The sequence below is a fragment of the Marmota monax genome, unplaced genomic scaffold (assembly GCF_021218885.2).
Source record: "Marmota monax isolate L192 unplaced genomic scaffold, Marmota_monax_Labrador192_F-V1.1 WCK01_AAM20220418_F8-fsc00691, whole genome shotgun sequence".
Taxonomy (NCBI): domain Eukaryota; kingdom Metazoa; phylum Chordata; class Mammalia; order Rodentia; family Sciuridae; genus Marmota; species Marmota monax.
Window position 1 is genome coordinate 7,349 of NW_026694240.1, and position 18,267 is coordinate 25,615.

The following is an 18,267-nucleotide window of genomic DNA, read 5'->3' on the forward strand; positions in this document are numbered from 1 at the left end:
AATACTCCAGGCCTTCTGGGACTCACTTTCCCCATCTGTGAAATGGAGACAGGATGCCTCCACTCCTTTGGGAAGGACTGGACGGGGCAGCAGGTCCGGGCAGGGGCCTCGCTCCTTCTCTAGGCGTCTGTCAATCAGCTGCCCCGCCTGGCGCCTGAGGACTGAGCCCGGGGCGGGGCACCGGGGGCGGGGCGGGGCGCCGCGGCGGAAGGGAGGAGCGGGCAGCGGGCCTCTAGAGCAATGACGCCTGCGCCGGGGCCCGGGGCGCGCACCCTGTGGAGGGCCTGCAACTGGCTCATGGCGGCTTTCTTCGCCCTGGCGGCTCTCGTGCAGGTCAGGCTGGCGCTGGGCGGCTGGGAACGGGACCTGTCGGGCTCCGCGCTCCGCCCCCAGGCCCAGCCTGCGGTAGTGACCAACCAGTCCGCAGAGTGGCAGGACTGGTCAGTTTGTGGGGAGGACAGGAACTGAGATCGAAACTTGGAGAACCCCAGGGTCTCCCCACCAAAGACGCGGATGTGTTCACATGTGCAAACCACACACCAGAGAGCCTGACTGGTTCAAAGGCTGGAAGAAGCAGGGTCAGCGCATGTCACTTTGAAAGGGACCTCAGGGAAGCTGCACTAGTGCTTTTCGAAACATTCTTGGTAGGGGAGTCTGAACAGATCCAAGGGCTGGGAAGAGGAATCAGAACTAAACTCCTTACAGCCTCAGGAAATCTGCTTTCGGATCCCCTTTATGAAGGGGATAGTTTGCCTCATTTCTTGAGACTGGAGGGTCCTTAAACATACCCATTCTAGGTTTGGTGTGTCCTCTTCAGAGTTCCCATGCAGTTTCTTTTCAAAAGATGCGTGGTTGTGTGTTAACACCTGCTGTGTTCAGCCAGAAACCCCTTCAGCCGTCCTGATCTGCTAGACTAGCACATGAATAAAGGAGCAGACCAAACAGGAATAGGACAGGGAGGTACGTCTGCTAACGTGTCCTTGTTTCGCATTCTAGGTCAATGATCCAGACGCATTACTGTGGGTGGTGAGTATGAGCCGCTTTCAAATTTTTCCTCCATTCAACAGGATTGTGTGGCTGCACAAAACACGCGGTCTTATCTCTTTGTCTCTCCTATCTGCTTCACTTACTTACAACCTTAGAAATCAAAACCTTTGTCAAGCTCTTTTTCCCAAGTATTTTTAGAGGGGGGAGAGTCAGAGTGATAAGGTGTGGTGTGGTGGTGGGCGGGGCAGGGTTAGGGATGGAGAATTCCGGACTCTGAGGACAGAGGTCTTTTCCACATCACCTTAATTATACTAGACTTAATAACAGTATGACTAGGTATCATTTGCTAAGTGCCTACAGTGTTCTAGTCACTTTCCATGCATTATTGCTAACCTTTATGACAACCATCTAGAGGGTGTGTGTAGATTATAGGCAAAAATCCACAGATGTTTAGTATCCTGAGGCTGAGGGTAGGGGTGGTCCTAAAACCAATTTTCCATGGATATCAAGGGACAGCTGTATTCCCTTTGAATAGATGGCCTGAGGATCCCGTTCTAGGGTCTAGAGGAGACCTCTCAGCATCCATTAAACTGACTGTTCCTTGTGAATTACCATCCGGAAAACTCTAGCAAGCATTGGAATGGGAAATGGTAGGCTTTAGTTCTGTGGTTCTGTTAACTGAGTGAATTATTTTTATAGAAACTAATTAAACTCCACAAAACCTATAGCATTCATTTAACCAGTGCTCCTGAATTGGGAGGAGAGATCATCTATTACATTTCCTGAAACATCTGAATTTTTCCCAGTGTCTTTGAATATAGAAGCACAAAGCTGTAGAGCATCATGGAGGAAATGATTCTCAGATTTTGGACTAATGTTGACTGTGTACAGAATGAGCAGCCAACGAGAGCTCTGGGAACTATATGTAAAATTCTAGTCCTTTTTTAGTGCAGTAGAGAACCACCTTCTCATATTGCTTATAATCCAATTTCACATTCCCATGAATCAAATCAAATTGTCTCTTCCTTAGCACTTTGGTTCATATCCTGAGTTCCAAATATTATTTCCCTGCAGACAAATGTCAGATTTCAAACTTAATGTTGAATTTCTGAAAGATTGCAAGATATATCTGCCTGTATATTATGCTACTCCTCAAATATGCCCAAGTTCCTACCCATATCTTTCCCCCCAAAACTCATTCCTCCTCCTGACTTAGCCATGTCTATTAGCAGAATCATTCACTGAGTCATCCTTGACATCTCTGTGTTCCTTACCCACTATCTTTGAGATCCCCTCAACAAACAATAAAAAGCGGTTTAATGAAAAATAATCTAGGACCAATTACTTACCTGTGTAGTGCGTGTACATTTTATCTTTTACTTCAAGTTTAGGATACATAATATGAAAAACAAATTTCATGTCCCCCAAAATCTCCTCCCTCATTCCCAGTTCAGTCCTCCATTACTTCTTCTGTAGGTATTTTATTTATTTATTTATTTATTCATTTGGCAGTACCTGGGATTGAATTTAGGGCCTTGCACATGCTAGGCAAGTGTTCTACCACTGAGATACATCCCCAGCTCCATTACCTCCTCTATGGACCCCTGGAATGACTTCCCAACTCTTCTGTTTACTTCTAATCTTCTATTCCTAGAATACCTCCTGTTGTCCCTGTCTGTTCCTTGTGAATTACCATCCAGAAACTCTAGCAAGCATTGGAATGGGAAATGGTAGGCTTTAGTTCTGTGGTTCTGTTAATTGAGTGAATTATTTTATGGAAACTAATTAAACCCCACAAAACCTACAGTATTTATTTAACCAGTGCTCCTGAATTGACTTGAATCTCAAAGTAGAATTAATCAACACATTTTATCTGGGATTCTGGCTGCTAATCAAAGGATAGATCTGCTTCAAGCTCAAGTTGAGGAATTGTCTGACCTAGTACATTTGGGTTGTGTTGATCAACGTGCACATTTATGTATAACCTCTGTCAGATTTTATGATTCCAGAAATGCCTCCCACATCATCGGGGAGTATCCATCCGGAACCTGGTCCATGGAAGCAGAAAACATGATCCAGTCTCAACTAACCCAGATAGCTGTCTTGAACAGTACCCGTGTCGATCCCGTGACTTTGGGTCAATTCACCGATTGGATATCTTCTGCTTTTTCCTTATTCAAAGAGTGGGTGGGAGTAGGCATTTTTGGTGCAATGTGTTGCTTCGGTGTTGTACTTTGTTTGTGGCTTCTCTGTCACCTTAAAACTCGCCATGCACAAGAAAAGGCTATGATCATACAAGCTCTTGCAGCTTTAGAAAATGGCAACTCGCCTCAAGTCTGGCTTGCGCATCTTAAGCAGTAAACCTTTGTCATGGTCGTTACACCCCAAGTTATTATAACATTGCACTGGGATCGACATGACTTTCCTTGTTATTCTCTTAGTGTTGGAAAGCCCTTGCACTCTGCCGGTCTTACTGCCATTGCACGCAGATGGGTTTCCACACTAGTGCTTTTCTATCGCCTTGAAGTTCGTGCCTTTCTTTCAGGGTGCTGTCAACTTGTTTGTCATTATAAACAGTCGCAGTTCAGCCTCAGCTACCCCCCTTCGTCCACCATCGTCACGATACAGGATGCGAGGCAAGGCACTGCACTTGAGTGATCCTTGATGTGGACCTCAAGGAGAGCATGTCCTATTGCATGCGGGTTCGACGCGTCCACGCCCCGCCCCATGAAAAAAGGCGTCGGCTGATATGGCCTCAGATCTGGGGAAGGGCCCTCCTTGGGACTGAGCCATACTATGCAGCCACTTCTGCACAGTGGGATAGGACCTCTACTCTTGCCTGAAGGAGAGGGAGATCATCTATTACATTTCCTCAAACATCTGAATTTTGCCCAGTGTCACTTCCCAATCTAAGTCAGAACTCCCCAATTTGGATTTGAGGTCCATTATAGTATGGCTCAGCCCACCTTCCAATCATGGCCCAGCAAGGATGGTTACTGTACCTTGACCCTAGAATTTCTGTATGTCATATTCTACCCAAGCTTCCAGGACTGTCTGTCCCCAGATGATATTTCATCTGACAAAATCTGCCACCTTCCCAAAGGTTCTGATCATTCTTCCTTTGCACCCTATTATGGCACCAACACATTCAGTTTTGCATTACAGTTGGTTTTGTATCCCAGGAGGACAAGGACAGTTCTTTCCTCTCCTTGAGACCCTTTAGGCAACCTAACATAGAGCCTCCATTATAGAAATTCTTTCTGCATTGACCCTTAAATGGATGGGAGAATAAATAGATGCACAGATGAACAATTACTAGGTCAGTGTACCTGGCGGGCTGGTACTGCATCCAACTCATTTCCGCGTTCCTTAGAATGGAAAATCTGATTAGAATATCTCGCTTAAGAAGTCCGGAGGTAGCTGATCAACAGTGTCATCAACAGTCTGAATTTTCTTCCATCCTCATGTTTAGAGAATGGCTGCTGCAACTCTGCAAACATCTCATCTCCAGAAAAGTGTATCCCAAGTAGGAAGAAGCAAAGCAGAGCAAAATAAGCTTTTCTCCTGTGCTTTCTTCACTTTTATGAGAGAAAAAAAAAATGTTTTCCAATAAGTCCCTTAGGCAACTTGTACATATCAGTATTACATATTGTCAGGGCTCCATTCTGATTGGGCAGCATCCATACATACTGCTGCTAAATGCTTTTTGTATATTATTAGCCTTACCCCTGGAAGATGTCTCCTTATATTTCATTGCTGGAACATGAACACTCAGAGCTGTACAAGAGACTGGGAAAACGGTTTTTGTAGGGACAGGTGGACAAGGGAGAGCCGTATTAGAAATGACTGCAATGGTACTAACTGTGTGTTGAATTAAACTAATTATTGCAAATGAATAACATGATACCCTTCGTTATTTTTTTTAATTCCAGCAAAAATATAAAAGACCATTTCAAGTGGGTTCTACTGAGTTCATGATTACTTTTATTATGCAGTTTTAACTTGTGTACTAGAAACAGTTATTTTCAGTCTTTCTGCTCTCCATAATTTTTTATCTAATTCAAGACAGAGAAAAGCATCTAAATAAGGATTCATGTGTCACAACTGCCACGACAAACTGTTATTTAAAGGACTGTTTTGTTCCTATGTTTCCATACACTGAAATAAGGTTTTAGCCTGCTTAATCTATTTATGACAGATCTCCAATACATTGAATGAATATTTTAAAAATCTCTGCCAAACATGATGTTTATGTTTCTTTCTCTCCCTCTGTCTCTCTTTCTTCTATTTCTGTATCTGTAGCTATCATGTAATTTTCCAAGGGAGAAAACTAACCCCTTACTTCTCTAAGTGTGGTCTTTGGTAAAACAGCAGTAGCACCCATGGGACCTTGTTAGAGTAGCAGGATCCTGGGCCCTCCTCCAAACCTCCAGAATTAGAATCTGTAATTTTAAGAAGATCTCCACGTGATTCCTATGCACATTAAAGTTTGGACAGTGCTGTTGTAACCTTAAGTAGCATGATCCTCCACCTTAAGAGATTACCTGATTTGCAAATATCACTGTTAGGAAAGATGAACACAGGATCTGTAATCCAAAAGTTCTCTCTGCCCAAGCACAAGACAGACACTTTTAAAATGAAAACAAATCATGTAAAATGTACAGCTCTCACAACTTCCAAATAAACTAAAGTTTTGACATAAGCATTGCACTTGATGTGGGTAAGCAACTACATTTCTGGGAAAGTTCCCATGCTTCTTATAAGACTACCTTTTCTACTTTCTCTCTGAGTCATGGGACGCAAATACACGGTAGTAAGTTTGGCCAGAGTCTGCTTGCTACGAATGAGGCTTGGGAACAGGGCTTCTTTAGGGCCAGTCTTCTAATTTTCAAACAACTTACCTGTTTCCAAAATAACCTGATCTTAATGTTGGATACAACCCGTACATTTTTAGAATATTTGATGTGGTCTCACAGAGATGGTCTATTGGTCCATCCCAGCAGGGCCATCTAGCTAATCATGGCTTGTCCCTGCTCTACTTTTCAAAGAATATTTCTTTTATACAAGTGGGGAAGCTCATTTGTGCCAGGTTTCTGTTCGCAACTAAAAGGCTCAAGGGGTCACTCCAGGAAAATTGGGTTAACTGGGCTGTGCAAAATAACCACACAAGAGACACAAATACCTTTTTCTTTGGGGTCGCTGTGACGGCTCCTCTGACCTTAAGGGTCCGCAGGAAGAGAGAGAGAGAACATGCACTGACCCCTTTTATAGAGGAGAAGGGGTCAGGTTTCAGGGGACTGAGTGTATCTTCATGATGTCCACTGTCAGCAGGTTGACTGACACCTGGGTAGGCCACACCCAAGGGCACAGTAAGAGAAGGGGATATACACAAGGCACTTTCATGGAAGATTCTACCCTAAACAGGGCAAGGGGTTATATTACAAAGGAACAGGTGAGCATAGCTCCACCCATGGGGCTATAGGAAGATATGCCCGGGCACGAAGACAGTCACTCGAACCCTAGAAGAGCAGGGCAGTGTTGCAGCATGGGTGCCTGACGCCACATCGCCCAGCAGGAGAGTTAACTCAGTCATGTACTTGCGAGGTTGAGGTTGGTTTCCCACACATTTGGGCCTCAGATTTTCTCAGAAGACACTGGGGAGTCCACGTGTCTTAAGATCCAGATTTTATGCTCAGTGATAGAGCTTGAAGATGAATGAGCCTTTCCTGACATAGCTGAGGGTAAAATTACAACCCAACACGGTCATCAGATTATACAAGCAATTCATTCTGAAACCTAGAGGTGAATAACGGCTAATTTCATCTTTGTTTTTATTCCTAGATATATCTGAACATCTCATATGCTGGGCATACATCTTAACCCATATATCTCCTCTTTTTTTGCTAACAGGTGGTATATGCTGTACCTGCAGTACTGACCCTGCTTGTAGGAGTTAACCCTCTTGTCACAGGTATGACTGCTGGATTCTGAATAGAGATTCAGCAAATCAGATTTTCTTGTAACAGTGCTAAACTACCTGCTAATCTCCCAGGAAAAGCACAGGACTCTCTAGGGATTTCTTCTCATTTCTGATAACAAGAAGGGGCTAATGCTAATCTAGATCATCCTTACCAGTCTTAGGAAAACTTCACAAGGACTTGAAATAGTAAGCTATTCTTTATCAGTTTGAACCCAAGACTTCTCATGCTGACATAGAATAGTGGTTATGTCATTTAGCCCATAAGAGAGAAGAATTGCAATCACTGCATTGATTTCTTAAGCCACCAAACTAATACAAAACCAGCACAGACATAAATGCTTATCCTGTGTTCTCATACTCGGTGGCAATCAATGCCTACTATATGTTTATTATTTATAACCCTTTGTGAACTCATTTTCCTTACAAGTTCTTTGTAGGGTAATATCACTCCCATGAATTATTTTCTTACTTTGAATTTATTTAACATCTATATGTATGAGGTGCCACTTATGAATAAATTGTTTATAATGTGTATCATAAATCTCTATATATATCATTTCTAATCTCCTTAAATATCATCGTAGTACCTGTAGCAATGTATTGTACATTTTTATATTTCTTCCTACTACACTTCTTACAAGTAGGTTTATATCATATGCTTTTGCATAAACCTAAATGTATACAAGTCTTAATCCTTCCAGGTTGCTATACCAAAAGTATCAAAGACTAGGCAGTTTATAAGCAATAGAAATTTATTTTCCCAGTTCCGGAGGCTGGAAAGTCCAAGATTAAAGCACCAGCAAATTTGGTGTCTGATGAGAGTCCTCCCTTCATGGTAGAAGGGACAAAGAAAACTTCTAAGATCTGTTTTTATAAGGGCACAAATCCCAGTCATGAGAGCTGTACCTTTATGAACTGATTACTTCCCAAACGCCCATCTCCTAATACTACCACCTCAAGGGTTAGGGTTCCAACATGTGAATTTGAGGGAGACACAAGTATTCAGTCCTTAATTATATGGCCAGGCATACAGAAGGTACTCAATGGTTGCTGAATGAAAGAATGACTGTAAAGCAGAGCTTTGTCATATATTTATTCTGGAACCAGCTTCTTAAGATTCTCCCTCCCTCTCTCTCTCTCTCTCTCTCTATATATATATATATATATATAGATAGATAGATAGATAGATAGATAGATATAGATATAGATAGATAGATATGGGTATATCCCGGGGGCGTATATATGTAAAAAATGAACTTAAAATAACTGGTTTATTTTAATAACTGGTTTGTATTGCCTATAGACTACCTAACGCGATGCAACAGTATCTTATAATGAAAAAAAAAAATGTGTGTGCGTGGGTTTTTTGTTTGTTTGTTTTTTATTCTTTACTTTCTCTACAACAGCTTCTAACTAGTAGGGCTGGAAGTTCTCAGATACTTTTAGAAGAAAGACTAATGATTGCCATGTTGAAAAATTCTAAATCCCTGGAAGCTCCGGGCTCTTCCTATAGGCCCTTAGATCTGTGTCTGCATCTTTAAGGGGAATTGATTAGGGCTGCTTTAGTTCTAAACCAGAAGGAACACAACTCCCAAGTGCTGTGACCTAAGAAGAAACATACTGGTACAGTTTGCTGGAAAGGCTGCAGATGGTGGTGGACCCAGAACTTCTCTCCATCTCTCTTTCCACCACCTGCAGATCTGACCTTACCTCTGCAGCTCCCTGTTCACTGCATCAGGACACTAAGTCCAACAGAATGGATGTTCTGTTTCTGCACCCTACGAACATCTCAGAATTTTGTTATTGACCCTGATGCGTCATCTGTTTATCCTGAGCCGAATCACTGTGCCTAAGGTCCTAGCTAAGGTCCAGTTTGCTGGCACACATGGACTAGGGGTGTGAGAAGGATGGATCCCCAAAGAAAATAAGGTTAGGCATCATAGGAAGGAGAGATGCTAGGCAACCAACCAAGAACAGTCCATTGATGTTTACAATTAATGCTCTAACCTATGTTGTCCCTCAAAAAGGAAGTGTTGTTGTTGTTGTTGTTGTCTCTGAATGCCTTTCTTAAAAGCAGATTATGACAATACAAGCACAAACAAGTCATCAAGATATGTATTTTTAGGTCACTTTATTTGGAAGAGTGTCTCTGCAGTCCACATGTCATTTTGCCTGGTGTGGGCCGCCGGCTTGGCGTACCACTTCTTACTTCACACCCAACATAACATCTTACACGAAGAGGAAGGCAGGTGAGCAGGGACTTTAGCTCTTTGCGGGGGTGGAGCAGAACTGAGAAATCTTTTATTTTACAATGCCACCTTATCTATGCACAGTGATGATTTCATTCCCCCCACCACTATACCATAAGGAGCAGGGAAGGTATTATATCCTCCAGAAGCTAATGAAACTGAGGAAGTGGTGTAGCCAGGATTTAAACCCAGCACTGCCTATGAGACTCCATGATCACCATTACCCATAGTCATTACTTAATCCATTATATATGCCGCAGTCCGGCTGCAGCAAAATAACCGGGGGGTGACGAATAACTTGTGTACGTTGATACAGCAGGAGTAGGAGCCGTTTATTGCAGGACAGGAGCAGTATTTATACATTCCACAGAACTTATCTAATTAGCATAAACTAGATACATCAGTCAACCAATAAGGAATCTCCACACTTAATGGCTTGTTTTTGTTACTTCTCAAACCACTCCCTCAGGCATTTTGCCAGGCACCATCCAGACTTGTTTACGAACTCTAACATTCCCCTGGCAAAATGCCAGGTGTTATTTTTGACTTGTTTACAGACTCTAACATTTCCCCCTTTTGTTTAATTTAAATAACGACCATAGTGGTTTTTACAGAAACACCATAAATAACCTGCTACAAACAGAAAGGGAGGATACAAAATGCCACAATACCAAGCCACTTGATGGCTCCATGCAAGAAGCCCTTGGAAAAATTATACCAGCAATGACACTGTTAGCAAAGATACCGAGTTACAATTTGTTATAGATTACAGTTTGTTGTCTCAGTCCAGGTAAAGTAGTGTCTCAATAGATTAACTCACAGTCCAGGTAAATCACAGTCCAGGTAAGTTCTGCAGGCAGCTAGCTTAAATCACAGTCCAGGTAAGTTCTGCAGGCAGCTAGCTTAAATCACAGTCCAGGTAAGTTCTGCAGGCAGCTAGCTTGATCCGAAGTCTCGTCCGTTCTCAGCTGAATCTCGTCCGGTTCTCAGCAACACTGGAAATTCTTCCACCTTGGTCTTTACCGGCACTGGGACGAAGGCAGGAACTCCGGATGGCTAAAGAAAATCCTGTAGCATTCTACTAAGAAAACAACCTTCTGAACAATTTAGTACATTATCTCAAGGTTTTTTTGCATTTGAAATAAGCATTAATAGTGCTCATTACTCATTAGCTTCCAGGTGTGGGAGAACCATTGTAGCTTAGTTATTGGCATTGAAAATGACCAAACATCAGGGACACCAGTAGCGTCTTCTGCTGGCTGTAGTGCCTGGGCAGCCCCAGATGGCCCTGGGGAGTGTCCCGGACTCAAACTGCTACTGGGCACAGGGAGCAAGAGCCTGCGAGACTGTGCCTCCAGGTCAGGTCTAGATTTGGGCTCGCGGCAGTGGAAGAGCCAGCTCCCCGGCCAGGAGGCGGGGAAGGGCCAGTCGCCGCCGCCTCTTGGAAAATCCTTGCTGCGCTGTGACCGGCTTGCACACTCGGCAGCCGCCTCTCCGCTTCACGCACCCTCCGGTAACGAAAAGTATTTAGTAATAGCCTTTTGCTGCAACTTTTTTCCTGATAATCCTTCTTCTTCTGAACTTTCTTTTTCTTTCTGACTAGAGTTCCTGGGCTCTTATCAACACATGCCCTAACTATTCTTGGTTCCACTGGGGTGCCTTCTTCCCTTAGTAATTTATTTCTCACCCCTTCCATATTTTCATCATAAAGACAATACAATACACTGAGACAAAACAAGACACAAACATACTGTATCAATCTTCTCCATTTTCTCGAAATGGCCATTTTTCCTCTCGCCCTATCTGCCTAGGGACGAGCAGATTTGCTCCCGTCCTATCTAGGGATGGGCAGCTTTTTTTTTTCTCGTCACTTACCCCCGAGTGTCCCGGGGCTCCCCGTAACGGGCCACCATCTGCCGCAGTCCGGCTGCAGCAAACTAGCCAGGGGATGACGAAGAACTTGTGTACATTGATACAGCAGGAGTGGGAGCCGTTTATTGCAGGACAGGAGCAGTATTTATACATTCCACAGAGCTTATCTAATTAGCATAAACTAGATACATCAGTCAACCAATAAGGAATCTCCACACTTAATGGCTTGTTTTTGTTACTTCTCAAACCACTCCCTCAGGCATTTTGCCAGGCACCATCCAGACTTGTTTACGAACTCTAACATTCCCCTGGCAAAATGCCAGGTGTTATTTTTGACTTGTTTACAGACTCTAACAATATAACTGTCAGGCAGTTGACCTTGACCTCCTTGTAAAGAGCAAGGTTACAATACAATAACACTCAGTCTAGTCTGATAAGGTGATAATTGCTAGTATTCTGACTCAGATCTGATGAAGTCAAAATCATGTCTACAATTGTGAGCAGCCATCTCAGAGGACAATATTTTAAATCAGTCTCTGCTAGCCCTGCCCTGCTATGTCTTGTGTCATTTCTTCCTTTTGTCATAACCATTTGTTCCTATTTTAGCAACAGTTCCTTCACATCCTTCCACCCTTGATTCTCAGTCATATTAAGAGCCCCTTTATTTTAGTTTCTACACCCTGTTGGCATCTGCCAACATTGACCTTCAGAGACCTGTAAGGCATCCCTGATATGGTGTGGCTTTGCCATGGTAACTTTATTTAGGATCTCTTACTGGAAAACTGGAGACCAAATCCAGCTTGGTCTGTCAACCAAATGGGTTAAATTGCTTCCAACTTGAAGCCCAGGAGTTATGCTGAACTCAAGGTGGGGCTTCCAATGTACTATGGCTAAATGATTTTATTTTGTACTCTTTGTAAAAAGTATGTGCTTATAATATTACATATCTAGAAGCATATATCCACCCCCAAATTGTTAGTCTGATTCATTCTAAAACCCATTCCTCTGCCATAAGAAGTGTCCCAATCTCCTGCAGTATGTATTATAAATTATGCATTGGTTTGAGCTCATCCTGCCTAACACTGAAAGCTCTAAAACATGTAAAAATAATGATTAATCAAATATGAGATTACTTTTTGTATTTTACTGTCCTTCCAGTAACCTAGAATAAGAATCTGAGTGTTTTCTTGTTGTTTGGTACTGGGGACTGAACCCAGGGGTACTTTACTGCTGAGCTATATCCTTAGTCTTTCTTAGGGCCTTGCTAAGTTGCCGAAGCTGTCCTTGAACTTGTGATTCTCTTACTTCAGCCTCCTGAGTTGCTGGGATCCACAGACATGAGCCATTATGCTCAACTCTGAGTGGGTTTTTAGATACTTAATTCTGGAGGGCGCACTTTATAAATTTAGGAAACAATCATGGATCTCATATCTGCCCCTTTATTTGAAACATCTTTATATAGACTTTAAATTCTGAAATAAAGTAATTTATAAATCATGAGCATATTTGAAAATATCCTATAGATGCTACAGATTTTGAGGGAAAGTTACCTAATCAGAATGCACTATCAATTGGTCATGGAGACAATGTGCACGTTTCTCACTTGCAGCCACTTCAAAAATTTGAAATATATGCTATTTTTACAGGGAGCTGTCTGGTCTGGTGATTATCACAGCATGGATGAGCCTCTGCCACAGTTCATCAAAGTAAGTTTTCAAGGCATTAAAGTCAGATAACCCTAGGGTTGATAAAATCAGGTAGTAAGTGAAACTTCATCAATCAATGAAAAAAGGAATCTTCTGAAAGAAATTACTCCTTTTCCTAAGGAAAGCTGATCAATAATCAAATAATAGTTAATTCAAATGTTCATAATAATTCATATGATCATGAAAACCATAGTTTCCTATGTACCCAGTTGCCAGACTAAAGAGCATTCTTTAAGAAGGAAAATGACCTCTGAAGGAAGCTTGAAGATTCAGGAAAGCTTTAAGAGTATCTGCATCACCTTTTAATCATGGCAAAATCTCTAGTGTCTGTGACTTCAACATAGCTGATTTATCTTACAATACAAAATAGCAAATTTTTGTTGGGTTTGGAGATAGAATCCAAGGGCACTTTACCACTGAATACATCCCCAAGGCTTCTTTATTTTGTGACAGGGTCTCATTAAATTGCTGAAGGCCTTGCTAAGTTGCTGAGGCTGGCCTCTAACTTCCTCTAATCTTCCTGCCTCAGATTCCCATACAAAATAGCACTTTAATAACAATTCTCAAAATAACAAGTATGGCTACTGAAAACAGGTTTTGTGTTTGTTTTTGTCATTAGGGTATATCTCACTAACAGATACATTCAAATTATCAGGGATAGTGAATCTGTGTATTGATGACATCAAAGTGAATACATAGATTGATTTATTTCTGGGGAAATAAACTTTTAATAAAACAAACTTTTATTTGTTGGTGACATTACTGCATATAAAGAAAAAAGGATCTAAGAGATTATTAAAATTAATAAGTGAGTTTAGAATGATGCCAGGTTGCTAAGTAAATATACAAAAACAAACTACATTTCCATCAGCAATGTAGCAGAAGGTGGTAATAATGAAAAGTTACTATTTATAAGAACATCAAAGTAATAAACCTTCTAGTAATAAATTTAGGAGAGATATACAAAAACATTGCATGCAAAATTATAAAGAAGACCTGAAGAACTAGAGGGATAAACTACTACTGGCAAAAGGATACATAAACAAACTAATGCAACAGAGTAGAATCTAGAAACAGATCCATATGTATGTAGACCATTGACTTATGGCAAAGGTAGTACTACAGGGTAGCCATGAAAGGCAGACTTCAATAAATAATGCCTGGACCATGAATGAAATTCCAATATGGAAAAAAAACGAAACAATTTTTACCTCACAACTTTCCTAAAAATCAATTCCAGTTGGGTTATAAAGAGGCAAAAACAATAAAGCTTCTAGAGAAGATAACAGTATGTTCAAGACCTTTCTAGAGAAGATTATATCTTCAGGACCTTGGAGATCTTAAGCAGGACATAAAAATCATTAGGAAAAGATCAATTTCAACATTATCTAATTAATTAATGTTCTTCAAAAGAAACCATTGAGTGGAAGAACAAGGTATTTTGAACATATATAAATAAGGATTTGGATTAAGTATAAAGAATCTCTACAAATCATTGAGTGAATTATATTTTTAAATTTGAAAAGAGACCAATTAAAATGTAACTTTAACCAATTCAGTCCTTCCACTTGTTTCCTAAAGAATGTATAACTTTTATTGAAATTTTTAATAAAAATTTTATGTGTCTTTATAGGAATCCAGTTGGTGGAAGAATTCAGTTGGTTGTTGCTACTGCAATTGCTCTTTTCCCACTTATCTCCTGGGTCTATGTATATATAAACAAGGAAATGCGGTCTTCCTGGCCAACACACTGCAAGACAGTATTTTAAATGAATCCAAGAATTGTATTTTAAATGAGAAATTTTAAATGAGAATTTTCAACTTTATTTTATAAACATTGGGGGAACAGGACAATTTCCCAGTTTATTTCAGGTAATTTGTGCTAATACTGAAGATGATGTTTAAAAAGTCTTTAAGAATTTTCTAAGATTGCTTATAGTACAATGTAAGATTGGATGAAATAGTAAGAATGGGGATTCTCCAGATGCCTTTTGAAAAGGGTATTTTTCCATAATATAATGAAAAGGCACTAAAACAAAAGTTATGAACCATGAGTTCTTCCAGGCACCATGATGCATGCTTGTGGTCCCCACTACTCAGGAAGCTGAGGCAGGAGGATTACTTGAGGCCAGGAGTTTGAGGCCAGCCTAGGCAACACAGCAAGATTCCATCCTTCCAAAAATAATAAAGTAAATTCAGTATCTAAGTGACTTGGGCAAATATATATTGGACATTTCTCCTTATCTATAAAATAGAATTAATATGTGATGGGGCCCTACTTATACAGTTGCTAGCATCAAACTAGATAATATGAGAGCACTATGAAAATATTAAGTATTTATGGATTACAAAGGGCTATCCATGAGTAAAAAGAGGGGAGCAGAGTTTGGGTAATACACTGAAGGAGAGGTAGTTTAAGAGAGGCCTATAGCCCTGAACTAATCACAGGATAGTAAACTGGTACAGTGGTACGAAATAAATGAGGACTCAAGAAGCCAATGAACAGGCATAACTTGAAAAGAAAAGGAATGAGGATTAAAAAGGAATTTGGGACCAATCAAGAAAAAAGGCAGGATATTAATTATTCATAATTACTCATTATTCTAAATGAAAAATTTATACTACTTTTTAAAAGGAATATTCAAAGTAACCTCAAGGAGAGGATTTTAGAGCTACACTCTCCCAACACAGCAGCCACTAGTCACATGTTGCTACTGAGCATTTCAGATGCAGCTAGGGTGACCAAGAAAGTAAATCTCTAATATTTTTCTACTTACTTTTAATTTAAAAATTGACATCCAATTATTGGAAAACTGTGAAGAGGTTTTAGATCAACTTGGGCATGTGAATCTTTTTCAACTATCAATTTGATCTGAATTTGATATCTAAATGCAGATCAAGCATTCCCAACAAAACTTTAGTATCCAAGTGTAAAGTACACAGTAGATTTTAAAGACATTGTACAAAATGAGAGAATGTAAAATATTTTTATATTAATGTTATAAAGATAATATTTTATGATAATCGGGTTAAATAAAATGTTAATTTTACTTTTTTAAATGTGTCTATACAGTGTGTTGAATTATGTGGTTCACCTTGCATTTCATTTGGATAGTGCTATGAATATCTGGATGGCAACTTTTTAGCTTATGCTAGCATCAAATTTGGATTTCATCTGATTAGTCAGATACTCAGTTTCATGAGATTTAGGAAATACTTTACTCAAAAAGAATTAGTGGGAAGAATTAGTACCTACTTGTCAGGAAAACAAAAATGAATCTGATAGTTTTTCTTTTTATAGTCTTAAATACAACAGTAAGTATTCTATAAATATCTGTTAAATGAGGTAGGCAATTTTTTGCGGGGGGAGGGGTCGTGATGTTTTTGACACAGTGGCTACTAAACAGTCAGAAATTCTTCATCAACGAAAATTAATCAAGTTGGTATTAAAGCAGCTAAATTGTAAAAGTGTAATTTATTTTAAAGGTCAATAAAATGCATATAATACATTGGGTTTTTTTCCAGTGTCTATTTAGCTTACATGTTATTTATGACTTTTATACCTCCTTTCAAATAAGCTATTAAAGCCACACACAAAGGAATGGACTCTTCGTAAACTCTCTGTATGTCCTGCTACTCCAAGTTATGCTTGATTCCTGTGCTTAAATGTTAGCAATATCCAAGATATAGTTTCATAGCATTTGCATTTCCCTTATTAGACTATGAATTCTGCAAATATTCATAGTAATGTTTGCATCTCAAATTAAGTACATAAAAGACAATAATTTAGCCAGATGAACACCAGTAATCCCAACTATTCCAGAGGCCGGGCAGGAATAATGCAAGTTCAAGGCCAGCCTGGGCAATTTAGTGAGAACCTGTCTCAAAATGAAAAGGAGAAAGGGCTGGGGATGTAGCTCAGAAGTACAGCATTTATCTACTCTGCAGGAGGTCCTGGGTTCAATCCCCAGTACTGGAAAAAAAAAAAAAGAAAGAAAGAAAGCCCCAACATTAACTTTTGGTGGAGTGCTCTCTTTTGAAAAAAGAGCCTGTATTAGTGAACTCATTTTTAAGCTCTATTTTCCTACTGAATTTAGGAATTATTTTTAATTCAGCATTAAGAGAATAAAATCATGGCATTTACAGGTAGATGGATGGAGTTGGAGAATATAATGCTAAGTGAAACTAGCCAATCCCCCCCCAAAAAAAAACAAATGCTGAGTGATTTCTCTGATTTAAGGAGGCAGATCCATAATATGCTGCAGGCATGGCAGGGGTGGGGGGGATATTAAATGAACTCTAGATAGAGTGAAGGGGGAAAGGGGAAGGAGAGGACATAGGGGTAGGAAAGATGAAGAATGTGATGGTCGTCATTATCCTAAGTACATGTAAGAAGACAAGAAGGATGTGACTCTACTTTGTGTACAACCAGAGATATGAAAAATTGTGCTCTATATGTGCAATATAAATTGTAATGCATTCTGCTGTCATATAACAAATTAAAATTTAAAAAATCTGTCTTCCCAAACCTCTGTCTTCTTCCCATTGTCCCTCTTATATACCAGCTTCTCATTTTTTTTTTTTTTACTGACAAACAGATGTAATCATGTTTTTCTCAGCTCAGAAACCCAATAACCCTTCACTGAGTCCAACAAGAGGTAAATTTTCATTCTTGGCTCATCATTCAAGGGTCTTCACAATATAGCCTGGCCTGTCCTCCTTTATTTCTTACCAAACCCCTGAGCACCTATGGGTGAGTCCCCATAGCATTACTTGCCTCTTCTAAACTCAACTTTTGATGCCTCTGCTTATATTCTTTCCCACTTTTTCAAACCATTTTTCTTCCTTTTTTCATGACATTTCTAATCCCTTCAAACAAAATAGTATTTTTCCTCCACATTCCTAGTCTTTTCTTTATATGACAACCAGTTTCACATATTCGTATTTATGGATGCCTTTCACTCCCAATAAAGGTCAGTGAATACAAGAGCACATTATAGTCACCTGTGTGGCAAGCTGAATAACAAGCCTCAAAAGACATCTAGGTCCAAATTCCTGGAACCTGTTAGCTTGTATTGCAAAGTAATATGTGAAGATACTGAGAGGGGGAGATTACCTGTATTATCCAGATCCAGATGGGCCTTAAGTGTAATCATAAATGTTCTTATGGCAGAGAGAGGTGATTACACAGAAGAAGGTGATGTGACAACCAAAAATTTGCTTTGAAGGTAGAGGAAGGGGCCATGAGTCAAGGAATTCAAAGGTGCTGCTTGAGACTGGAAAAAAAATTCTGCCCAGAGTCTCCTGAGGGGATGTAGCTAGCCAATACCTTGACTTCTGGTGAAAATTATTTTAGACTTCTGACCTCCAGAACTTCAGAGAACAAATGCATGTGGTAAGTCACCAAGTGTGTAGGAATTTGCAATAGAAGTTGTAGAAAGCAAATACACCTCTACAGTACTATAGTACCTAG

The 18,267-nt window shown here is 40.2% G+C and overlaps 1 protein-coding gene across 1 annotated transcript; it reads left to right on the forward strand.

Moving 5' to 3' along the window:
* Positions 1 to 206: 206 nt before the first annotated feature.
* Tmem220 (transmembrane protein 220) lies at positions 207 to 15,854 on the forward strand. Its single transcript, XM_046466902.2, has 6 exons — positions 207 to 333; positions 997 to 1,026; positions 6,898 to 6,958; positions 9,093 to 9,216; positions 12,735 to 12,794; positions 14,428 to 15,854. Exons 1-6 carry the CDS (start codon positions 241 to 243, stop codon positions 14,561 to 14,563), a joined length of 504 nt encoding a protein of 167 aa, XP_046322858.1. The 5' UTR covers positions 207 to 240; the 3' UTR covers positions 14,564 to 15,854.
* Positions 15,855 to 18,267: the final 2,413 nt, after the last annotated feature.